This window comes from Pseudophryne corroboree, chromosome 10, assembly GCF_028390025.1.
Source record: "Pseudophryne corroboree isolate aPseCor3 chromosome 10, aPseCor3.hap2, whole genome shotgun sequence".
NCBI classification, from domain to species: Eukaryota; Metazoa; Chordata; class Amphibia; order Anura; family Myobatrachidae; genus Pseudophryne; species Pseudophryne corroboree.
Window position 1 is genome coordinate 160,588,216 of NC_086453.1, and position 25,970 is coordinate 160,614,185.

The window sequence follows — 25,970 nt, forward strand, 5'->3', positions numbered from 1 at the left end:
CTCAATGTGGCCTGGAGACAACAGGTGCGTCAATAATCTGCACCAGGTAAGTTGTTTACCCTCAAAAGAAAAGGCAAAAAGTAATTGTGTCTGTGAATCTACAGGTATGCTGAAAAAAAGGCATTCTTCAAATCAATTACAGAGAAGAACGCAGCATCTGCAGGGATTGCAGAAATGAGTGAGTTTACATCTGGAACAATTGGTGCAATTGGGACAATTAACTGATTGATCGCTCTGTGATCCTGTACAAATCTTATACTACCATCAGCTTTGGCAACAGGGTTCACAGGAGTACAGTATGGTGATACAATATGTCTGAGAATACCCTGTTGTAAGAATTGCTGTATCATGGGGCGGAGACCTTCTATCTTTTCTGGTGAGAGGGGATACTGCATAAGTCAGAACACAAAACACTGGTTGTTGCACCGCTGTCCACTAAAAAGGGAATTTTACTTCCATTTATAATAAGTGGCAGCAGAGGTGAATCTTTACTATGACGGGAGAGTTGAATAAAGGCTGGGATACCCTCCTCCGGGCCCCGTCAGTGCGCGGGGTCTTTGGAATCTTCCCTGACTGCGGGGTTGGCTCTGTCTGTCAAAGCGTCCGGAGCTCTGATAGGCATGAGTGGGTGGGGAAATGAGTAAGCTTTCTGAGTTAAGCAAAGGTAAGCCAGCGTCATCTGTCCAGCAGTCCTTAAACCTTTTCCAAAACGCAGTAACAGACTATGAAGGTTTCTGTTTACAAGCCACAGCGACAGGCAAAAAAAAAAAAAGCACAGGCAAAGGAGCACGGGTTTTAAAGACCTCCTTCATATGTGTATAGCTGCGTCCTTTGCAAGCTTTGCGCAAATAAGATATACAGCCATCGAGGGTAATGGTGGGCTTGGGACAGTGTTTTACTATTATCTAAACTCTGGGTTATTGGTGCTAGGGATAGAGCTAGTGGACGCACCCTCCAGCAGTGAAGTTGGAGGCGATCCCATCTAGTGTGAAAGGGTTACTGCTGCCAAGAGATTTGTGTCTCTGAGCGCAGGATACATTGGAATGCAAGGGGGGGAGGCGAGAGGGATTTTAAAAGATTTACAGTTCTCTGCAGTTTCGCTTCTGTGCTAAACTGACATTTTTTCTTAAATCTCCATATAGAAAGGGTAATTACTGCCTTCCCGTAGGAATGGGTCCTGTCCTGCTTTCTCTGTCCATCCCGCTAAATTATCCACCCATGGGTTAACTAAGTAATACTCTGAGGTAGAGTTGCGGGCGACATACATCTTGCATGTCTCACCAGGGAGGGGCGGGGGATAAATGACTGTCTTACTCTGACCCCCTCCCATAGTAAATGCAATCTACACCAGCTTTCTACGCAATTTCCACAACAACTTACAACAACTGTCTATGCAATATCACAACAAAAATGCAGTTTACAAAAAAAAAAAAACCTTCTATGCAATTTCACAACAAAAAATGCAATTTACAAAAACTTTCTATGCATGCATTAGCTAACACCAGTTAATTAGTCATTGACAATATCACAATATTATCTGTATAATGAGAACATGAAATCTTTTGACGGGTACGCTTACCATTCGTACAAGATGTCAGAAAAATACAGCGTTTTAAACAGGAAGCAAGAAAAGTGTTTGAGTAAAGATATCTGGCAGACGAAAACTTACCAGCCGTCTGAACCAAATATAAGAACTTATCTCACTACAACATACAAGAATATATATATAGACGATCAGATCGAGGTATAATCTACGTTATGTATAGACCCCAGGTCTATTTTTTTTTTTAAGTATCCCAGATACTAACGTCTTTGGAGAATTGCGCTTGGACGCCTGGTCCTTTCTCAGACGTATCTTTAAGTCCCAGACATTAAAGATTCTATGGTATCCCTGATACCTGTTTTATGCTTTTACATAAAACTTCGTAATATTAAGTCCCGGACTTAAATATTACCTTGTCACGTGTTCCCGGAACACTGACACGGATTCAGCTTCAGTGTATGACCGCAATCCTGTATGGCAAAGACAGACAATAAATTCTCTATTTTTACCATTCAGGGACGATCACTGAATTCCGGACATAGCCCCCAGCTGAAAGGATTTGCCCTTATACCTTAACCCTCGATGTGATGGCCTCTTAGACGTCTGGAGTGTAAACTTTAACCACAAGGTACATGCACAACACAAGCAGTAAAAATTCACACTGTTTATTATGAAGTTAACAAAAGTATATATGACAATGCATATGGGTGTAACTGACATGTCGTTACACTCCCATTGGTTCGTTAATAGTTACCAGGCAGAACAGAAAAAGGCGGATGTCCATATATGGGTTTTCTACAAGTTTCTCAAACATTTAACAAAGTTTTTGTAACACAGTATATTTGGGTAGAAAGAACGAGTTTCATCTGGTATGGAACTGACCTTGGATGCCAGACCCACACAGGCCTGGTATCTGTATGAGAGACAAAGGCACCTAGCACAGGGCAGCACGCATCCATGCAAACACATAAGAGTTCATATAGCATGTTTTAACCCTTCACTAGGGAAATAGAAATATTCACTTTTACACTGTAACTATTATAAGGAAATTGATCATATAAAAAGTAATATTTACAAAGACAGAAGAGGTAACCCTTCAACACTGCACATTTCAGCTTACCCCGTCAGGAGGCCGCAAGCAGAAATGTGTGCACCAGTGTCAGTAGGTGACTGAGGCAGGGATGACTGGGAGATAGTGGGTGACTGAAGCATGTATGAGTGGGAAATAGTGGGTGACTGAGGCCGCGGTGACTGGAAGATAGTGGGTTAATGAGGGAGGGGTGATAGGAAGGGGTTGGGTAAGTATGGGAAGAAAGTGGGTGACTGAGGCAAGGATGACAGGGATAGTAAATGACTGAGGCAGGGGTGATAGAGAGATAGTGGGTGAGTGTGGCGGGGGTGACAGGGACAGTGGGTAACTGAGGCAGGGGTTATAGGGAGATAGAGGGTGACTGAGGCAGGGGCAATAGGGAGATGGTTGGTGACTAAGGCAGTGGTGACAGGGACAGTGGGTGACTGGTATGGGGGGTGACTGAGGCAGGGGTGACAGGTATAATGGCTTACTGAGGCAGCGGTGACTGGGAGATACTGGGTTACTGAGGCAGGGGTGACAGGGAATGTGGGAGACTCAGGCAGGGGTGGTAGGGAGATAGTGGGCAGCACATCCCTGCCTCACCGACAGCAGCAGATCACTGCCTTGCTGACAGCAGCACATCCCTGCCTCACTGACAGCAGCACATCCCTGCCTCACTGACAGCAGCACATCCCTGCCTCACTGGCAGCTGTATATAGGGCCTAATTCAGACCTAATCTCTGCTGTGCATATTCACACAACGGGCGATCAGGTCTGAACTGCACATGTGCTGGTGCCGCAGTGCGCCTGCACATGCCAGAGATGCGATCGGCATCTCTGCCCAGTGATCGCCTCTGCCTGATTGGGCCGGCGGCGTTGTGCCGCTGTTTTGGGGGTGCGGTCCGTGCAACGCAGACGTGCCCGGACCGTGTGGGGGCGGGCCGTGACGGCTGCGTGACCCGGACAGCAGGAGCTGCGCTGGTAGGAAGCTACTTGTCAAGTACAAAAGCATTGCCTCTGTGCGATGTTTTTGTACTTGTGCTGGGGAAGGAAAGGGGGTAGGGCCAGACAATCTGGCATCCCCCTACTTGTTTGAGTAACTGATCGTAGCCATGCAAAATTTTGCATGGCTACGATCAGGTCTGAATTAGGCCCATAGATAGATATATAAAAGAGTAAAGTGAAGTGTGCACTACTGAGTATATTTAAAAGCTTTACTCCACAATAAATGCTCACTTACATCATAGATTGAAATCACTCGGAGCGGTGTCTGATGTTACCACGTCACCTTCGGAAGCTGCACCCAACATGTTTGGCTGTTAATCCGACTTTGTTGCAGTGGTGTTTAATCTGGCAGAACATACAGAGTATAAATAGCATAACAACACATACTGTACAGGTGCCCCCCACACATTCTATATGGTCACCCACTGGAACACTAATAGTGTGTACACACGGTTAGATATTTTCTAACGATTTTGACTATATAGTCAAAATCGTAAGAAAAGTTAGTGCAAATCGCAAGATAGTCAAAATTGACACTTAGCCAAAATCGCACATAGTCAGTATCGCAAGCACACTCATTGGGGGAGATTCAAATGTTTGAAAAGTCGGTTGGGTGTCTGTTTTTTCCTGTCTATTAGATATGAAAAACAGGCTCCCAACTGACTTTTCAAACATTTGAATCTCCCCCGTTATGTGCTTGCGATGCCGACCTAGCCCCTGTTGCATATTGAGAATCGAGCATAGCCTGAATCTCACCGTGTGTATAGGCCTTTAGTTCAACAACAGCATGGGACCAGTTAGTGTGTTTTGACCACTGCACAGCACCTGGTGTTATATAGTAAGTACCACTATGGTATAGTATACAGTATTTTGGGCCTGATATGAGTGTGACCAGCGGTGATGTGGTACGCAGTAAGAGGTGCTGTTTAGTAAGCACCACTTCTATATTCACCATGCAGTATATTGTGTGAATATAGAAGTGTTGGCTGTGTTATGTATTAGAGTAATTATTGCAGCTCCCAGCTAAAATTGCAACAATGTAACTTAGTGACAAGCTGCAGAGATTAACCCTTTCTGTGGCTGCTGCACAACCTCTATTCATATCGCTGAATTCAATTAGGGAGATGTTCTCACCCCGCGAGCAAGCGCAGGTATATGCCACACTTATGGTAACGTTGGACTTGCAGATATTTTCTTGCAGGGCTGTTTCTAAACAATTTGGCTTCAAATGCGAAATTTAAAAATGCGTGCACCCCGCCATCATTGGCATTAAAAATTGTGCCCCTCCCCATAGATATAAAAAAAACTATATTTGTGTGAGCGCTCCCGACGGGATGAGGGGGCGTGACCTACCAAAAATGGGCATGGTCTCTATGAAATGGGCGTAGCCTTGCAGGAAAAAACTACCTTACACCCCAGTTTTTGACCCTGCACCAACAGACCTCGGCCACCACAGGAAAAAATAAGAATTTACTTACCGATAATTCTATTTCTCGTAGTCCGTAGTGGATGCTGGGGACTCCGTCAGGACCATGGGGAATAGCGGCTCCGCAGGAGACAGGGCACAAAAGTAAAAGCTTTAGGATCAGGTGGTGTGCACTGGCTCCTCCCCCTATGACCCTCCTCCAAGCCTCAGTTAGGATACTGTGCCCGGACGAGCGTACACAATAAGGAAGTATTTGAATCCCGGGTAAGACTCATACCAGCTACACCAATCACACTGTACAACCTGTGATCTGAACCCAGTTAACAGCATGATAACAGCGGAGCCTCTGAAAAGATGGCTCACAACAATAATAACCCGATTTTTGTAACAATAACTATGTACAAGTATTGCAGACAATCCGCACTTGGGATGGGCGCCCAGCATCCACTACGGACTACGAGAAATAGAATTATCGTAAGTAAATTCTTATTTTCTCTGACGTCCTAAGTGGATGCTGGGGACTCCGTCAGGACCATGGGGATTATACCAAAGCTCCCAAACGGGCGGGAGAGTGCGGATGACTCTGCAGCACCGAGTGAGAGAACTCCAGGTCCTCCTCAGCCAGGGTGTGCCCCTGACCAAGTAGCAGCTCGGCAAAGTTGTAAAGCCGAGACCCCTCGGGCAGCCGCCCAAGATGAGCCCACCTTCCTTGTGGAATGGGCATTTACATATTTTGGCTGTGGCAGGCCTGCCACAGAATGTGCAAGCTGAATTGTACTACACATCCAACTAGCAATCGTCTGCTTAGAAGCAAGAGCACCCAGTTTGTTGGGTGCATACATGATAACAGCAAGTCAGTTTTCCTGACTCCAGCCGTCCTGGAAACCTATATTTTCAGGGCCCTGACAACATCTAGCAACTTGGAGTCCTCCAAGTCCCTAGTAGCCGCAGGTACCACAATAAGCTGGTTCAGGTGAAACGCTGACACCACTTTAGGGAGAAACTGGGGACGAGTCCGCAGCTCTGCCCTGTCCGAATGGACAATCAGATATGGGCTTTTGTGAGACAAAGCCGCCAATTCTGACACGCGCCTGGCCGAGGCCAGGGCCAACATCATGGTCACTTTCCATGTGAGATATTTCAAAACCACAGATTTGAGCGGTTTAAACCAATGTGATTTGAGGAATCCCAGAACTACGTTGAGATCCCACAGTGCCACTGGAGGCACAAAAGGGGGTTGTATATGCAGTACTCCCTTGACAACTTCTGGACTTCAGGAACTGAAGCCAATTCTTTCTGGAAGAAAATCGACAGGGCCGAAATTTGAACCTTAATGGACCCCAATTTGAGGCCCATAGACACTCCTGTTTGCAGGAAATGCAGGAATCGACCGAGTTGAAATTTCTTCGTGGGGCCTCCCTGGCCTTACACCACGCAACATATTTTCGCCACATGTGGTGATAATGTTGTGCGGTCACCTCCTTCCTGGCTTTGACCAGGGTAGGAATGACCTCTTCCGGAATGCCTTTTTCCCTTAGGATCCGGCGTTCAACCGCCATGCCGTCAAACGCAGCCGCGGTAAGTCTTGGAACAGACATGGTACTTGCTGAAGCAAGTCCCTTCTTAGCGGCAGAGGCCATGAGTCCTCTGTGAGCATCTCTTGAAGTTCCGGGTACCAAGTCCTTCTTGGCCAATCCGGAGCCACGAGTATAGTTCTTACTCCTCTACGTCTTATAATTCTCAGTACCTTAGGTATGAGAAGCAGAGGAGGGAACACATACACCGACTGGTACACCCACGGTGTTACCAGAACGTCCACAGCTATTGCCTGAGGGTCTCTTGACCTGGCGCAATACCTGTCCAGTTTTTTGTTCAGGCGGGACGCCATCATGTCCACCTTTGGTCTTACCCAACGGTTCACAATCATGTGGAAGACTTCCCGATGAAGTCCCCACTCTCCCGGGTGGAGGTCGTGCTGAGGAAGTCTGCTTCCCAGTTGTCCACTCCCGGAATGAACACTGCTGACAGTGCTATCACATGATTTTCCGCCCAGCGAAGAATCCTTGCAGTTTCTGCCATTGTCCTCCTGCTTCTTGTGCCGCCCTGTCTGTTTACGTGGGCGACTGCCGTGATGTTGTCCCACTGGATCAATACCGGCTGACCTTGAAGCAGAGGTCTTGCTAAGCTTAGAGCATTGTAAATTGCTCTTAGCTCCAGTATATTTATGTGGAGAGAAGTCTCCAAACTTGATCACACTCCCTGGAAATTTTTTCCTTGTGTGACTGCTCCCCAGCCTTTTAGGCTGGCATCCGTGGTCACCAGGACCCAGTCCTGAATGCCGAATCTGTGGCCCTTTAGTAGATGAGCACTCTGCAGCCACCACAGAAGAGACCCCCTTGTCCTTGGAGACAGGGTTATCCGCTGATGCATCTGAAGATGCGATCCGGACCATTTTCCCAGCAGATCCCACTGAAAAGTTCTTGCGTGAAATCTGCCGAATGGAATCGCTTCGTAAGAAGCCACCATTTTTCCCAGGACCCTTGTGCACTGACACTTTTCCTGGTTTTAGGAGGTTCCTGACTAGCTCGGATAACTCCCTGGCTTTCTCCTCCGGGAGAAACACCTTTTTCTGGACTGTGTCCAGAATCATCCCTAGGAACAGCAGACGTGTCGTCGGAGACAGCTGCGGTTTTGGAATATTTAGAATCCACCCGTGCTGTCATAGAAACTACTTGAGATAGTGCTACTCCGACCTCCAACTGTTCTCTGGACCTTGCCCTTATCAGGAGATCGTCCAAGTAAGGGATAATTAAGACGCCTTTTCTTTGAAGAAGAATCATCATTTCGGCCATTACCTTGGTAAAGACCCGGAGTGCCGTGGACAATCCAAACGGCAGCGTCTGAAACTGATAGTGACAGTTTTGTACCACGAACCTGAGGTACCCTTGGTGAGAAGGGCAAATTGGGACATGGAGGTAAGCATCCTTGATGTCCAGGGACACCATATAGTCCCCTTCTTCCTGGTTCGCTATCACTGCTCTGAGTGACTCCATCTTGATTTGAACCTTTGTATGTAAGTGTTCAAATATTTCAGATTTAGAATAGGTCTCACCGAGCCGTCTGGCTTCAGTACCACAACATAGTGTGGAATAATACCCCTTTCCTTGTTGTAGGAGGGGTACTTTGAATATCACCTGCTGGGAATACAGCTTGTGAATTGTTTCCAATACTGCCTCCCTGTCGGAGGGAGACGTTGGTAAAGCAAACTTCAGGAACCTGCGAGGGGGAGACGTCTCGAATTTCCAATCTGTACCCCTGGGATACTACTTGTAGGATCCAGGGGTCCACTTGCGAGTAAGCCCACTGCGTGCTGAAACTCTTGAGACGACCCCCCACCGCACCTGTTTGTACGGCCCCAGCGTCATGCTGAGGACTTGGCAGAAGCGGTGGAAGGCTTCTGTTCCTGGGAATGGGCTGCCTGCTGCAGTCTTCTTCCCTTATGGGGACGAAAGGACTGAGGCTGAAAAGACGATGTCTTTTTCTGCTGAGATGTGACTTGGGGTAAAAAAGGTGGATTTTCCAGCTGTTGCCGTGGCCACCAGATCCGATGGACCGACCCCAAATAACTCCTCCCCTTTATACGGCAATACTTCCATGTGCCGTTTGGAATCTGCATCACCTGACCACTGTCGTGTCCATAAACATCTTCTGGCAGATATGGACATCGCACTTACTCTTGATGCCAGAGTGCAAATATCCCTCTGTGCATCTCGCATATATAGAAATGCATCCTTTAAATGCTCTATAGTCAATAAAATACTGTCCCTGTCAAGGGTATCAATATTTCCAGTCAGGGAATCCGACCAAGCCACCCCAGCGCTGCCCATCCAGGCTGAGGCGATCGCTGGTCGCAGTATAACACCAGTATGTGTGTATATACTTTTTAGGATATTTTCCAGCCTCCTATCAGTTGGCTCCTTGAGGGCGGCCGTATCTGGAGACGGTAACGCCACTTGTTTTGATAAGCGTGTGAGCGCCTTATCCACCCTAAGGGGTGTTTCCCAACGCGCCATAACTTCTGGCGGGAAAGGGTATACCGCCAATAATTTTCTATCGGGGGAAACCCACGCATCATCACACACTTCCTTTAATTTATCTGATTCAGGAAAAACCACATGTAGTTTTTTCACACTCCACATAATACCCTTTTTTGTGGTACTTGTAGTATCAGAAATATGTAACATCTCCTTCATTGCCCTTAACAAGTAACGTGTGGCCCTAAAGGAAAATACGTTTGTTTCTTCACCGTCGACACTGGAGTCAGTGTCCGTGTCTGTGTCTGTGTCGACCGACTGAGGTAAAAGGACGTTTTAACGCCCCTGACGGTGTTTGAGACGCCTGGACAGGTACTAATTGGTTTGCCGGCCGTCTCATGTCGTCAACCGACCTTGCAGCGTGTTGACATTATCACGTAATTCCTTAAATAAGCCATCCATTCCGGTGTCGACTCCCTAGAGAGTGACATCACCATTACAGGCAATTGCTCCGCCTCCTCACCAACATCGTCCTCATACATGTCGACACACACGTACCGACACACAGCACACACACAGGGAATGCTCTGATAGAGGACAGGACCCCACTAGCCCTTTGGGGAGACAGAGGGAGAGTTTGCCAGCACACACCAAAAACGCTATAATTATACAGGGACAACCTTTATATAAGTGTTTTTCCCTTATAGCATTTTAATATATGTAGTCATATCGCCAAATAAGTGCCCCCCCTCTCTGTTTTAACCCTGTTTCTGTAGTGCAGTGCAGGGGAGAGCCTGGGAGCCTTCCCACCAGCATTTCTGTGAGGGAAAATGGCGCTGTGTGCTGAGGAGAATAGGCCCCGCCCCCTTTTCGGCGGGCTTCTTCTCCCGTTTTTCTGAGACCTGGCAGGGGTTAAATACATCCATATAGCCCCCAGGGGCTATATGTGATGTATTTTTAGCCAGAATAAGGTACTATCATTGCTGCCCAGGGCGCCCCCCCCAACGCCCTGCACCCTCAGTGACCGTTGCTATGAAGTGTGCTGACAACAATGGCGCACAGCTGCAGTGCTGTGCGCTACCTTATGAAGACTGAAAAGTCTTCTGCCGCCGGTTTCTGGACCTCTTCACTTTTCGGCATCTGCAAGGGGGTCGGCGGCGCGGCTCCGGGACGAACCCCAGGGTGAGACCTGTGTTCCGACTCCCTCTGGAGCTAATGGTGTCCAGTAGCCTAAGAAGCCAATCCATCCTGCACGCAGGTGAGTTCACTTCTCTCCCCTAAGTCCCTCGATGCAGTGAGCCTGTTGCCAGCAGGACTCACTGAAAATAAAAAAACCTAACAAAACTTTTACTCTAAGCAGCTCTTTAGGAGAGCCACCTAGATTGCACCCTTCTCGGCCGGGCACAAAAATCTAACTGAGGCTTGGAGGAGGGTCATAGGGGGAGGAGCCAGTGCACACCACCTGATCCTAAAGCTTTTACTTTTGTGCCCTGTCTCCTGCGGAGCCGCTATTCCCCATGGTCCTGACGGAGTCCCCAGCATCCACTTAGGACGTCAGAGAAATAGTAATTCCACCATGTTAAACCCCACACATTAATGTCCTTTGGAACATATTATGCCACACACCACAATATCTGTGATACATTATGCCCTACAGTTAAGCTTCTAATTACTTTTACAATAACTGCTCAATGCCTAGAGTTTCACGTGGTGGGTGTCATGCTCGTTGCTAGGGGTTTCACCCTCTGGGTGTCATGCTCATTGCCAGTGGGAATGCAGTAGGAGGTGTTATATAGTAAGCACCACTATGGCATAGTATACAGCATTATGGCCTGATCTGATTGTGAGCACTGGTGATGTTGAGTGCAGTAGAGGTTGTTTTCCATTTGAGTTGCGTCGCAGATACATCCCAATGTGGATCATACAGAGGCGCAGTACAGATTCTGACAGTTGGTGCAGTAAAGATTCTGACAGTGGGTGCATCAGTCCTTGAACATTAGGACGCACAGATGTTCACCAGGGAAGGGCTGTGCAGTGCTCGATTTCCCATTAGGAACGTGAGGCACCTCCTGGGGGCGGCACACCAGGCCATTGTCCATACCACCTTACAGAAGCGGACTTCCCACCAAGCAGCACAAGTGTGTGCTTAGGGCCCAATGGGTCTTCGTAGGCACACAGAAAGGCTGCCGCTGAAATAGAGTCTCTGCACACCAAATATTGTTGCACCGCCAGTTAGTTCAGTACCTGATTTATGGGGACAGCATCGGCTCTCCTCTCCAGCTTGCGCGTGCCGCTCTGTCTCACAAGTGCTGAATGCTGCGTGTGACTTGCTATGTCAAACGCAGTGAGAGGAGCGGTGGAGAAAGGGGGATGCCGATGTGTGCACAGTGCTGCCATTGAAGGTAAGCAAAGCACACTGGAATGGTGGAAGGGAGTAATCATCACTTGCATCCATGTCATGTGACCACAGGGAGATCACAAGGCCCAAACAATCAGGAAAGTAGAAGTAAGAGGAATGTGTTGCAAAGGTCCCCAGAAGGTGCATGTAGGTGTGTGTGTGTGTGTGTGTGGGTGTGTGTGTGTGTGTGTGTGTGTGTGGGGGGGGGGGGAAGAGATGGCCAATAATGTTGTGCCTAGGGGTGGCCAGACCCCTAAATCTGCCACTGGGGCTGCGTGGTGATATTAGCATGTTGTTACAGGTCCAACTGCAGCAAAAGACCCCGGCCCATTAGGGCTGCTTCCAGACATTTCTCGAGCTGGTTTTCCATCCTAATCCACCCCTATATCTGCTGTGACTAGGGCCGCCTTTACTCCCACATATAGAAAGAGTAAATAGGTTTTAGGAAGGGCCAAAGAGTTGCCTCAAATGGCTTATACACCTTTCACACTGCAAACCCGGGCCCGACCCAGTATTTTGAACCCAGGTCAGACCATTTCACACTACACTTTCAACCCGGGTTATTGCAGGGTTGGCTCCTTTTAACTCAACCCAGGTCAGCAATTACAATACCATGGATTTCATTAAACATAGCTACTGTATGTTTTTATATACAATTGCATCTTTAACTGCTCCAGTAACATACCTCCCAACTGTCCCGATTTTCGCGGGACTGTCCCACCCGCGACCCACATTTTCCCGCGGTGGTGGTGGTGGGGGGCTAGTGTCACTGCTGCACTGCTTAGCAGGTGACAGAGGGAGAGGGGGCATGCCAGAAGCTCAGAGAGCACTGGGCATGCCCCCTCAGTGATGGTACAAGGGGGGCATGACTCGCGATCGCAGCTCTGCCACAAGACCATGCCTCTTTCATATAGGCTGTGCCCCCTTTTTGGGCATGCCCCAAAGTCCCTCTTTGTACTTTTAATAAGTTGGGAGGTATGCAGTAAGCTGCCTAGCAATCTCTGCCTCACCCCTAATTCTTAACAGCTCTAATTCTTAATGCTCTCTGTTCTTTCCTGTGTAGCAGGGGTCAGGCTGCTGACATCATCAAGGCACACAAAGAACAGCCAATCAGCACTTTTACATGAATGCAGGGTTGAATAACCCGGGTTGGACACATTAGAGTTAAATTCACCTGGGACCAACCCGTGTATAACACTGCTTTTATACCGGGTTGAAATGCAGGGTTACTCGAACCGGTATATTTAAAAATGGTGCTTTTAGACTGCACCTTGACCCAGGTTGAGCTAGCTCAACCCGGAAATATCCCAGATTATACTTGCGGTGTGAAAGGAGTATTACATACTATTTACCAGCGGGTGGGATGCTGGCTGTCAAAATCCCAACAGCGGCATTCCGCCCGCCAGAATGATGGCAGTAAGGGCAAGCGCTAAGAATTCCCATGCGTGATCGCTGCACCCACTACAGGTTCTATTTTCACTCTATGGGTGTCGTGGACACTCACGAGTGGGAATAACCCCTGACATAACAGTCTGAAACTCAGTCCCTCCGCACTTGGGTTTTTGAGCCCTTCCCCCTCTACATGCTAATGCACTAAGCTTGTCTGTGTTCAGGGCAGCCCAACACAACAGTGAGTTTAACTCTTTGAAAAGTTGTTGCAAGAGTGTGCTTCCAATTTTTTCAGACTAATTTTTTTTAAGCGGCACTTCTACCGTGTGCATGTGTATAAGTGGCACTGCTACTGTGGGCATGTATATAAGCGGCACAGATACCATGGGTATGTGTATAAGTGTCACTGCTACTGTGGGTATTTATATAAGCAGTACAGATACTATGGGCATGTAAATAAGTGGCACTGCTATCGTGGGCATGCATATAAGTGGCACTGCTGCCATGGGTATGTATATAACCGGCACTGCTACCGTGGGCATGTATGTAAGCAGCACTGCTACCGTGGGCATGAATATAAGTGGCACTGCTACCATGGGCATGTATATAAGCGGCAGAGATAAAGCGGCACTGCTACTGTGGGCATATGTATAAGCGGCACTGCTACCGTGGGCATGTATATAAGTGGCACTGCTACCGTGAGCATGTATATAAGGGGCACTGCTACCGTGGGCATGTGTATAAATGGAACTGCTACCGTGGGCATGTATATCAGGCGGAAATGCTAACGTGGGCATGTGTATAAGTGGCACTGCTACCATGGGCATGTGTATAAGCGGCACTGCTACTGTTGGCATTAGTATGTGTATAAGCGGCACTGATATGGTGGGTATGTGTATAAAGGGCACTTCTACTGTGGGCATTATTATTATTATTATTACATGCAGTGTACTGACAAGACAGTGCTACTGTGTGGCGTACTTTGAATTGGGGTGCTATTGTGTGGGGGTGTAGTACGGTTTGCCGGCGGTCGGGCTCCCGGCGACCAGCATACCGGCGCCAGGAGCCTGACCGCCAGCTTACCGACAGTGTGGCGAGCGCAAATGAGCCCCTTGTGGGCTCGCTGCGCTCGCTACGCTACAGGCACGATGGCGTTCTACGCGCGCCACACTATTTTATTCTCCCTCCAGAGGGGTTGTGGGAGAATAAGTGTCGGTATGCCAGCTGTCGGGATCCCGGCGCCGGTATACTGTGCGCAGGGATCCCGACAGCCGGCATACTGAAGACCACCCATTGTGTGTCCATGCCCCTTCCTTGTGATACCACACCTTTTTTAAGGCACGCACTGTCCCTTTTTTAAGTATTGGAGAGAGGGCGCAAATTTATAGTTTGCAGGGAGGTGCCAAACACCCTAGCACCGGCCCTGTGGTAGGGGACAGGATTTGCTTCTGTTTGTGCACATATGTTATGATTGCCAGCCAACAGCACTGGTTTTGCCTATAACACTAACTATAAATATTCTGAATTGGTCCTGGACCACCAATCCAAGGCACCCCTGCAAGTGTCCTGAAGCACCCCAGGGTGCAGTTTGAGAGCCACTGGTCTAGTGTGTACCCAGCATAATTATTGCAGCTGGTCTGTGGGTAACAGCTCCCAGATCCACTTCTGGAAAAAATGCAACAAAGTAATTTGAGTGACAAACTGCAGAGATTAACACTTTCTGTGACTGCTGCACAGGGATCACACAACCTCTATTCATAGGGCTGACTTCACTTAGGGGAGACGTTCTCACCCCGAAAAGAAGTGCAAGTATATACCGCACTTAGGGTACCATTGGAATCGCAGATATTTTCTTGCAATACACCATGGGGGTCGTTCCGAGTTGGTCACTCGCTAGCAGTTTTTAGCAGCCACGCAAACATTAATAGCAAGAGATTAAAGAAGGAGAGTATAGGCCCTTTAAAAGACAAGTTGGGAGTCTTAAGCAAAAATTATAATGACATAGCGGACACACTAAATTAGTTTTTTTCAACAGTATTTACTAGAGAGGACCCAATTCAGGGACTAACACATAATCTCAATAATGAGAATATCCCACTGATAGATACTTATTTAAGCGAGGAAGTAGTCTGTGACCGATTAAAACATTTAAAGATTAATAGGTCACCAGGTCCCGATGGTATTCACCCAAGGGCTCTAATGGAGCTTCACTCTGAACTTGCAAAACTGCTATTTTTGATCTTTAAGGATTCAGTAATATCAGGTATGGTTCCCAAAGACTGGCGTATAGCGGAAGTAGTGCCTATATTCAAAAAGGGAAGTAAAGCTGAACCAGGTAATTATAGACCAGTTAGTCTTACATCTATAGTGGGGAAAGTATTGGAAGGTATTCTAAGAGATAGTATTCAGAAGTTCCTTGAAGTCAATAAGGTCATTAAAAGGAATCAACATGGGTTTATGAAGGACAGATCCTGTCAAACCAACTTACTTGGCTTTTATGAAACAGTAAGCACAAACCTAGATCAGGGTAAAGAGGTGGATATAATCTTTTTAGATTTTGCGAAAGCGTTCGACACTGTACCACACATGAGACTTATCTACAAGCTACAAGAATCAGGGCTAGGAAGCACAATATGCACTTGGGTCAAAAACTGGTTAGATAATAGGGAGCAGCGCGTTGTAGTTAATGGATCTTTTTCAACTTGGACTGAAGTGCTAAGTGGTGTGCCGCAAGGCTCAGTATTAGGACCGCTATTGTTCAATATTTTCATTAACGACCTAACAGAAGGTCTAGAGAGCATGGTGTAAATTTTTGCAGATGATACCAAATTGTGTAAAGTTATAAATGCGGAGAGGGATGCTGAGTTGCTTCAGAATTACTTAGTTAAATTAGAAGCTTGGGCAGCTAAATGGAGAATGTGTTACAATACAGTGTAAGGTAATGCACTGTGGTAACAAGAACAAAAATAACACCTACCTACTAAATGGGGTAAAATTAGGGGATTCTGTACTGGAAAAGGACTTAGATGTCCTCATAGATAGCAAACTAAGCAGTAGTACCCAAAGTAGGACTGCAGCAAAGAAGGCTAATAAGATATTAGCATGCATAAAACGGGGAATTGATGCTAGGGACGAGAGTATTATACTCCCGTTATATAAATCACTTGTGAGGCCACACCTTGAATACTGTGTACAATTCTGTGCACCTTACTACAAAAAGGATATCCTGGAGCTAGAAAAGGTTCAAAGGCGGGCGACCAAACTAACTAAGGGTATGGAGACGCTGGAATACGAGGAAAGGCTTGCAAGACTAGGCATGTTTACACTGGAAAAGAGGAGATTAAGAGGGGACATGATCAACATTTACAAATATATAAGGGGACAATATACAGATCTTGCGCAGGACCTGTTTTAGGTTAGATCAACACAGAGAACTCGTGGACACTCGCTCAGGTTAGAGGAGGAGATTCCATACAATACGGCGTAAAGGCTTTTTTACGGTAAGGACGATACGTGTTTGGAATTCCCTGCCTGAGGGAGTTGTAATGGCCAACTCAGTCAACACCTTTAAGAATGGGTTAGATAAATTCCTAATGGATAAGGGTATCCAGGGTTACGGGGCATAGTCACGCACTATGGTTATTATAAAAAAGAGGGGTTAATCGGAATGGCAGTCAGCAACTTCAGTCAAAATTTTATACAAAATAATCGTGCATAGGAGAACACAAATAGGTTGAACCCGATGGACAATTGTCTTTTTTCAACCTTAGATACTATGTTACTATGTAATATGGGTCCCCGGTTCCATCAACCTGCACCAAGTTGCATGTGTGAATTTTGCCCCTGCCTGCGGTGCCACTCCACGTTGTAGTATCAAAATGCACCACATCTGTTGCTATATATATATCAAGGTCAGCATTCCCATTTGAGAAACGTCTAAAAATGACTATACCTTTTTTTAAATATGTAGCAAACATGGCTGAACTTTTGCAAACAGTATAAATTTTTCATGATGCACATGAAATTGCTTTGAAAAAATATGTTCTTTTTATTTCAAGAAATATGTGGCCGACATGGCTAGATGTCAGCAAATAGTATTAAGTTTTCACGATGCACCACATGTGCATCTGTTAGGGTCTCCTGCTCTGTGCTGCCACGTCGTCATGGCAACCGGGAGACAAGTGCTAGCGGAGTAACCTGAGCGTAGCTGATACTCCGGTTCGGGTCTTTTGCTGTGCAGTGGTTACAGGCTCTGTGCACGGCAGGGGATCCGGTGCTGGTTTTTGTGCTCACAGTCTGTGAGGTCTGAGTGGGGCGTGGACAGCACCTGCTATATAAACCCTCTTCTCAGGTTAGGCAGATGCTGCTGAATCTTTGTTGGTTAGTCAGTTCCTGAAAGCTAGCTAGTACTGTGTAAACTTTGTATTTATTTGTTGCTTACTGCAAATAGGCCTTGGGATTTGGTATTACACTCTGCCAATCCAGACCTAGCAGTAAGACTGGAGTCAGTCGTTTAACCTGCTGGGGTTCTTTTGCTACTCTGTGAACCTAGCAAGTTTGCGGCTGTATTCTCAGACTTGCCTGCCAAAATCCTTTCTCACTGTGCAAGGTGTTCAGGTGTCAGTTTAGTGGCAGTAAGCTGAACCAGTGCACTGCAAGTGAGGACTAGGATTGTGGAGACTCTCCTTGTGTCTATTATTCCATCTCTGACCAAGGAGTTTACTGCCACACCCGTTGGTAACCCTTTAGGGTTTTGCTGTTGCCCTTAGCAACAGCATTTCGGGTTCTCTACGTATTAAATCACTACATCTCGCTTCTTTCCATATGAGCATTCCTAATACTAGGGAGACACCCAGTTTCTTAGCCTTTGGGCTTCTCTGTTCACTTTGTGTTTATTTTGTTACCCTATCACCTTCTGTGTATGTAATGTCATATTCCCCAGTCTGTCTGTGAGTTCATTTGTTTTGCATCCCTCTCCGTTCAGACACCAGTACATTCCTGCTGGCACTGGTGTGCATAACATATTCAGCAGCCCAATACTCCTGTTGAAATCTTGTGGGAATATGGAGCATACCCCCTCAAAATACTTTGCAACAGGTGGTCGATCAGGTGCAGGTCCTGACTCGACAATTTAATGATTTGTCCATTAAAATGCACACCTCACAGGCCGCTGGCGGAGCTCCCGCAGCAGCAGTACCTTCAGGGGTTAAGGAGCCGAAAGTAAATTTCCCGGATCGTTTTTCTGGAGATCGCTCGCAGTTCTTTTGTTTCAAGGAGAGCTGCAAGCTATATTTCCAGCTTAGGCCTCAGTCTTCTGGGTCGGAGATTCAGCGGGTGGGCATAGTGATTTCCTTGCTTCAAGGAGACCCACAGGTCTGGGCATATGGGTTGCAGCCTGACTGTCCGTCGCTTAAAAGTGTTGATGCTTTTTTTACGGCACTGGGCATGTTGTATGATGACCCTGACAAGACGGCCTCAGCCGAAGCTCAGATTTCGATCCTTAAGCAAGGACGAAGGCCAGTTGAGGTTTATTGTACGGAGTTTCGGAGGTTGGCCCATGATACCCAGTGGAATGACCCAGCCCTGAGACACCAGTACCGAAGAGGTCTTTCTAACCAGTTAAAAGACCAACTGGTACAATATCCCTTGCCTGATAGCTTGGATCAGCTCATGCAGTTATCCATTCAGGTGGATAGACGGCTGAGAGAGCGCAGGCTTGAAAGGGAGACCGAGGTTTCCTTCTTTCCCAAGGGAACCTCAGACTCTGAGGAATTTTCCGAGGAGCCTATGCAGATTGGGGCTACCCGCCTCTCCTCGCGTGAGAAGACGCGGAGGAGACAGCAGGGGTTATGTTTGTACTGTGGGAATAAAGGTCATGTGGTAGTATCATGCCCAGAAAAGCCAGAAAACTTCAGGGCCTGAGGGTGATGGGAAATATCCTGTCAGGCCAGAAGTCAGAATTTCCCAAGAAGACTTTTATCATTCCGGTGACCTTGAAGATCCTCGGTCAAACTGTCAAGACTGAGGCCTTTGTGGACAGTGGGGCCGACGGGGTTTTTATGGACCGCCAATTCGCCCTGAAACACTCTGTTCCCTTAGTACCCTTGGCATCGGAAATTGAGATTTGTGGGTTAAACGGGGAACCATTATCCCAGGGTAAAATTACCTCTTGCACTAGCCTGATTTCTTTGTTTATTGGAGCCACACACTCTGAAAAATTGTCCTTTTATGTGACTGTCTGTACTTTTGCCCCATTGGTGTTGGGGTTACCCTGGTTAAGGGCCCACAATCCTCAATTTGACTGTATCTCTGGGGAGATTCTTAGTTGGGGTACTGATTGTTGCAGGAGTTGCTTGAGCCTTCCAGTCAGGCTTTCGCAGCTAAGTTTGCCAGGATTGCCAGGATGTTATGCAGATTTTGCGGACGTGTTCTCCAAAAGAGTTGCAGAGGTACTACCTCCCCATCGCCCCTATGACTGTGCCATTGATTTGTTGCCGAATGCTAAGCTTCCCAAGAGCAGGTTGTACTCCCTGTCACGTCCTGAGACTCAGGCTATGGCAGAGTACATTCAGGAGAACTTGGCTAAGGGATTTATCAGACCTTCACAGTCTCCAGTTGGGTCGGGGTTCTTCTTCGTGGGTAAAAAGGACGGTTCGTTGCGACCCTGCATCGACTTCAGGGAATTGAACCGTATCACGATTAAAAACTCATACCCACTGCCTCTCATTTCGGTCTTGTTTGACCAGCTTCGTACTGCCACCATTTTTTCTAAGATTGACCTACGCGGTGCGTACAATCTAATCCGAATAAGAGAGGGGGATGAATGGAAGACTGCCTTTAATATCCACTCAGGGCATTATGAATATTTGGTGATGCCTTTTGGGCTCTGTAATGCCCCGGCAGTCTTCCAGGACTTCATGAACGATGTGCTCAGGGAATATTTGGATAGATTCTTAGTTGTATACTTAGATGACATCCTAATCTTCTCCCATTCCCTGGAGGAACATCGGAAGCATGTACGCTTAGTCCTCCAGAAACTCAGAGACCACCGGCTTGGGGCGAAGCTGGAGAAGTGCGAATTTGAAGTTCAGCAAATCGCATTTCTAGGATATATTATCTCCCCAGAAGGTTTCCAAATGGAGGGTTCCAAGGTACAGGCAGTCCTGGATTGGGTGCAGCCCACTAGTTTGAAGGCGCTTCAGCGTTTTCTGGGCTTTGCGAATTTTTATAGACGATTTATCGCTGGATTTTCCTCTATAGTGGCGCCCTTGGTGGCACTCACTAAGAAAGGGGCGGATGTTGCTCACTGGTCTTGTGAGGCCAAAGCGGCTTCTGCCAGTCTCAAAAGGGCATTTGTCTCGGCCAAGGTGCTGCGACACCCAGATCCAGAGCGTCCTTTTGTGGTGGAGGTGGATGCCTCTGAGATGGGTATTGGGGCAGTGCTCTCTCAGATGGGGGTGTCTGATAATCGCCTTCATCCCTGTGCTTACTTTTCCCCTAAATTTTCGCCTGCCGAGATGAATTATGACGTGGGTAACCGGGAATTGTTGGCTATTAAGGATGCACTCGAGGAGTGGAGACACTGGCTTGAGGGGGCTAAGTTTGTGGTCTCAATTCTCACCGACCATAAGAATTTGGCATATTTAGAGTCAGCGAAGCGCCTCAATGCCAGGCAGGCACGATGGGCTTTGTTTTTTGCTCGCTTTAATTTTTTGATAACATATCGCCCTGGGTCAAAAAACATCAAGGCTGATGCACTCTCGCGGAGTTTTGCTCCAATCCAGGAGACCACCGAGGAGCCATTGCCCATTGTGTCCCCATCATGTATTAAAGTTGGCATTACCCAGGACCTCTTGTCATTAGTCCTTAGAGCACAGGAGCAGGCTCCTCCAGACCTTCCGGTAGGTCTTTTGTTTGTGCCTCCTAGGTTAAGACAGCGAGTGTTCCTGGAATTCCATGCCAAGAAGTCGGCAGGTCACCCGGGTATTGCCAGAACTCGGGAGTTGCTATCTAGGGCGGTGTGGTGGCCCTCGGTGGCTAGGGATGTGGATCAGTGGGTTCGGGCATGTGACATCTGTGCCTGAAATAAGACTCCTAGAGGGGTTCCTGTTGGCCCATTACATCCACTCTCTATTCCATCTAAGCCATGGACCCACATTTCAATGGATTTTGTGGTGGACTTGCCCAAATCCTCGGTGTGACAGCCATCTGGGTTGTCGTTGACAGGTTTTCGAAGATGGCGCACTTCGTTCCATTGGTTGGGCTGCCATCGGCCAGACGCCTGTCTGAATTATTTATGCTGCATGTTGTGCGCCTCCACGGGTTGCCACTTGATGTGGTCTCTGACCGCGGATCCCAGTTTGTGGCCAAATTCTGGAGGGCATTTTGTTCCGATCTCCAGATTTCTGTCAGCTTGTCATCAGGCTACCATCCGCAGTTTAATGGGCAGACTGAAAGGGTGAACCAGTCCTTGGAGCAGTTCCTCAGGTGTTATGTCTCCAAGTGTCAGACTGACTGGGTTGCTCATCTGTCCATGGCGGAGTTTGCCTATAACAACGCGGCTCACTCTGCTACAGGGATCTCTCCCTTCCTTTGTGTGTATGGGCATCATCCTAAGGCCAATTCTTTTGACCCCCTGGACTCCACGCCTGGTGGTTCCTCTGTGGTTTCGGTCCTTAGAGGTATTTGGAGGAAAGTGAAGAAAGCCCTTGTGTCTGTGTCATTAGTGACCAAAAGGGTTTTTGATAAGCGGAAAAGACCCTGCAGCTTCAAATTAGGAGACTTCGTCTGGTTGTCTACCAAGAATTTGAAGTTGAGACAGCCATCTCATAAGTTAGGCCCCCGGTTCATCGGTCCTTATAAGATCACTAGGGTTATCAATCCGGTGGCATTTCAGTTAGATCTACCCCGTTCTTTGGGTATCAATAAAACATTTCATTGTTCCCTTTTAAAACGGGCGATTAGTAATCCTTCTTCCAGTGGAAGACCTTCCCCTCTTCTGATACGTGGCCAGAGGGAGTTTGTTGTTGAAAGGATTCTTGACTCCAAGATGGTTCGGGGTCGGCTGTCATTTTTGGTGCACTGGAAGGGGTATGGCCCGGAGGAGCGGTCGTGGGTGCGCAGTTGTGATCTTCATGCCCCCAGACTGTTACGCTCTTTCTTCTCGCAGTTCCCCGATAAACCCGGTGGTAGGGGTTCTTTGACCCCTCGTCAGAGGGGGGGTACTGTTAGGGTCTCCCGCTCTGTGCTGCCACGTCGTCATGGCAACCGGGAGACAAGTGCTAGCGGAGTAACCTGAGCGTAGCTGATACTCCGGTTCGGGTCTTTTGCTGTGCAGTGGTTACAGGCTCTGTGCACGGCAGGGGATCCGGTGCTGGTTTTTGTGCTCACGGTCTGTGAGGTCTGAGTGGGGCGTGGACAGCACCTGCTATATAAACCCTCTTCTCAGGTTAGGCAGATGCTGCTGAATCTTTGTTGGTTAGTCAGTTCCTGAAAGCTAGCTAGTACTGTGTAAACTTTGTATTTGTTTGTTGCTTACTGCAAATAGGCCTTGGGATTTGGTATTACACTCTGCCAATCCAGACCTAGCAGTAAGACTGGAGTCAGTCGTTTAACCTGCTGGGGTTCTTTTGCTACTCTGTGAACCTTGCAAGTTTGCGGCTGTATTATCAGACTTGCCTGCCAAAATCCTTTCTCACTGTGCAAGGTGTTCAGGTGTCAGTTTAGTGGCAGTAAGCTGAACCAGTGCACTGCAAGTGAGGACTAGGATTGTGGAGACTCTCCTTGTGTCTATTATTCCATCTCTGACCAAGGAGTTTACTGCCACACCCGTTGGTAACCCTTTAGGGTGTTGCTGTTGCCCTTAGCAACAGCATTTCGGGTTCTCTACGTATTAAATCACTACATCTCGCTTCTTTCCATCTGAGCATTCCTAATACTAGGGAGACACCCAGTTTCTTAGCCTTTGGGCTTCTCTGTTCACTTTGTGTTTATTTTGTTACCCTATCACCTTCTGTGTATGTAATGTCATATTCCCCAGTCTGTCTTTGAGTTAATTTGTTTTGCATCCCTCACCGTTCAGACACCAGTACATTCCTGCTGGCACTGGTGTGCATAACAGCATCATTACGTGTATTAAATGAAAAAAAAATGCTATATATATTGCAACAGATGTGGTGCATTTTTATACTACAATGTTGAGTGACACTGCAGGCAGGCGCACAATGCACACATGCATCTTGGGGTAGGAAGATTGGTCCCTGGTTCCATCAACCTGCACCAAGTTGCATGTGTGCATTGTGCACCTGCCTGCAGTGCCACTCAACGCCATATTATCAAAATGCAGCACATCTGTTGCAATATATAAGTGCTGTATGATATACATTGTTTTTTTTGAGTGGCAGCGCTTTCAGGGGCATAATGCACACACGCAGGTAGGCCCGGCTTCTGGCTTCCCGGCACCATCAACCGGACCCAAGCTGCATGTGTGCATTGTCCACCTGAAAGCGGAACCACTAAAACGCTGTATATCATAGTGCAAAAGATCTATCACAGTATATACCAGGGCAGCAGGAATGTTATATACAGATGTGGTGCATTCTGATACTGCGGTGTTGAGTGGCACCGCAGCCAGGGGTTTTGAAAGAGACTTGTCTCCTCCTCCTCGTCCACTTGTCCCCCGTGACATCAAGGAGGTCATAATTGGGGAGGAGACAGTGGATGTGTGGCTGGTTTGGGAAGGGTAGCTTGTTTGAGGAGGAGATTGGAAAGTGGGGGAAGGATGCGTGGATGGGGTTGGGGTTTGACGAAAATGGGAAGGGTGGATGGTTTGATGAGGAGGGGTTTGAGGAGGATGGAAAGTGGAGGAAGAGTAGTTGGATTGGGCCTGCGGTTGCGGATAACCGGAATGATAGCTGGGATGGGGAGTAGTAGATGTAGGGTAGGTGGGTGGTGGTGAACAAAAGGACAATGGGAGATGAGGAGCAGGTGCTTTAGGTTCTGGGCCATGGACGCTCCACTCTGGTGTCAGATGCCCTGATAGTGTTTTGTACAACACCTGCGACACCAGGCGCTGGCACTCTACCTGCTGCTGCGCAGAAACCTTCCGCATTGTTTTGCTGACATATGCAGCAAAGTCGTCAAACTCATCAGGTTTACGTAGCAGCTATGAACGTGCCTCCGCTAGGAGAGGGTCCTCTACAAATTTTGTTTTCCGTGACTTCCTCTTCCCAGTACATCGCGGCGGAGAGGTAGGTTCTTCAGGGGAGGTGTTGATGAGGGCAGTGGTCCGACTGAGGTCTTCTTCAGGTGTCTGTAGGGTAAAGAGAAACATATTTAGTGGATAGTCTAACTATTTTTTTTTTTTTACAGTTCCCTACAAGCGTGACAGAATGGCAAGCTATTGCAGAGGACTTTGAGAGGCGTTGGAATTACCCAAACTGTGGTGGTGCAATAGACGGGAAACATGTGCGCATCTCCAAACCCACCAACAGCGGGTCGGACTACTACAATTACAAGGGCTACTTTAGCATTGTTCTCATGGCGGTGGTCAATGCAAACTGTGAGTTTAATTTCCTGGATGTTGGGAAAAATGGTCATTGCTCGGATGGTGGATCTTTGAAAAATATGCGCTTCTATGATAGGCTCACCACCAATTCCATTCATCTGCCGCCTGTGGAGCAAACAAAGAGTGGCCTGGGATTTGTGTTCGTGTTCTTTGCACTGCACAAACACATAATGAAGCCCAACCCGCAAAGAGTTCTGAACCACGATAGGCGCATTTTCAACTACCGCCTTTCTAGGGACCACAGGGTTGTTGAGAATGCATTTGGCATTCTCAGGAACCGGTTCCGGATCTTTCACAAACCCATTAACATGAGGCTGGACAAAATTGACTGTGTAGTAACAGCATGTTGTATACTACACAACATGCTCCGTCGCAAGGCCATGAGGCAAATGCCTTTGCTCCCAGCCGGACCGGAAGATCCCAACCAGCCTGTGGTGACAGCGGCAATTTCCTCCTTGGGACCACCTGCAGCAACTATACGCGGCACTGCAAGGGCAAAAGAGGTTAGGGAAAAATATAATGCATTCTTCAATGGGGAGGGAGCTGTGGCATGGCAGGAGGAATGTATTAGGTAAAAGAATTTAAAAGGCAACTTACCCATTCGGCCTCCTCCATGTCTAGACTTCCCTCCTCGAACTCCACCATGGACTCCTTAGCAGACCTTTTCTCCAGGAGGAAGTTGAGATCTTTAAAGTACCACAGCTGTGGCACATACACCTTGTTTGCACCGGCCCCAGACCTCTTGGACTCCTCCACCTTGCGATTTTCTTTGACAAAGACTGTCCGTAGATTGGCGATCTTCTTTCGGACCCAGGCCACCGAGGCAGCAGAGAAGGTGAGCTTGGAGTACTCCACCGTGTATAAGCAGCCTCCCTCTTCTGCTTGTTGCTGTAGTCCAGTGAGGACGTCAGCCATAGACACTCCTCCTCGCAGTACAGGCTGATGAAGCCAGAAAGAAAGTCACAGTTCTCATAGGACATCTGCAGAATGCAAAAAAAGGAAAATTAAAAAATATGAAAAAAGTAAACTATTCCGGTTAAATAAAGTTTGTTTTCCAGTTACTGGTGTGAGTTATCTGAAATATGTAGTGAGAATACATTGATGTGCAGTCTGCAGCAACATAACGGTGGGATGTGGGTTGCAGTGGCGCAGTATAATGACGTTTAGGGCGCGGCCACATGGGGCTTGCAGAAGTGCAGCATTTTGGGCAGGGGACCTGTATAATTGTGAGTAGAGCAGCAGAAACAGTGGCCAGTGTTGTTAAAAAAAAGAATAATAATCATTGGTGGTCAGTGGCGCTGTATAATGGCGTTTAGGGCGCGGCCACATGGGGCTTGCAGAAGTGCAGCATTTTGGGCAGGGGGCCTGTATAATCATGGGTAGAGCAGCAGAAACAGTGGGCAGTGTTGTTAAAAAAGAATAATAATCATTGGTGGTCAGTGGCGCTGTATAATGGCGTTTAAGGCATGGCTGGCTGGGGCTTGCAGTGGCGCAGCATTTTGGGCAGGGGTCTATATAAATGTGGGTAGAGCAGCAT

The 25,970-nt window shown here is 47.6% G+C and overlaps 1 protein-coding gene across 4 annotated transcripts in view; it reads left to right on the forward strand.

Moving 5' to 3' along the window:
* The window catches only part of LOC134966287 (uncharacterized), a 34,307-nt gene extending 8,813 nt beyond the window's left edge, over positions 1-25,494 (forward strand). For 2 of the 4 annotated variants that reach the window (XM_063942901.1, XM_063942902.1), the window contains one exon: positions 24,238-25,494. In XM_063942901.1, the coding sequence (XP_063798971.1) occupies positions 24,238-25,008 (771 nt within the window). In that variant the 3' untranslated portion in view covers positions 25,009-25,494. Of the gene's footprint in view, positions 1-104; positions 179-2,059; positions 2,172-24,237 lie in introns of all 4 variants that reach the window. The other 2 variants (XR_010188616.1, XR_010188617.1) reach the window with 2 other exon arrangements.
* The last annotated feature ends 476 nt before the right edge of the window (positions 25,495-25,970 follow it).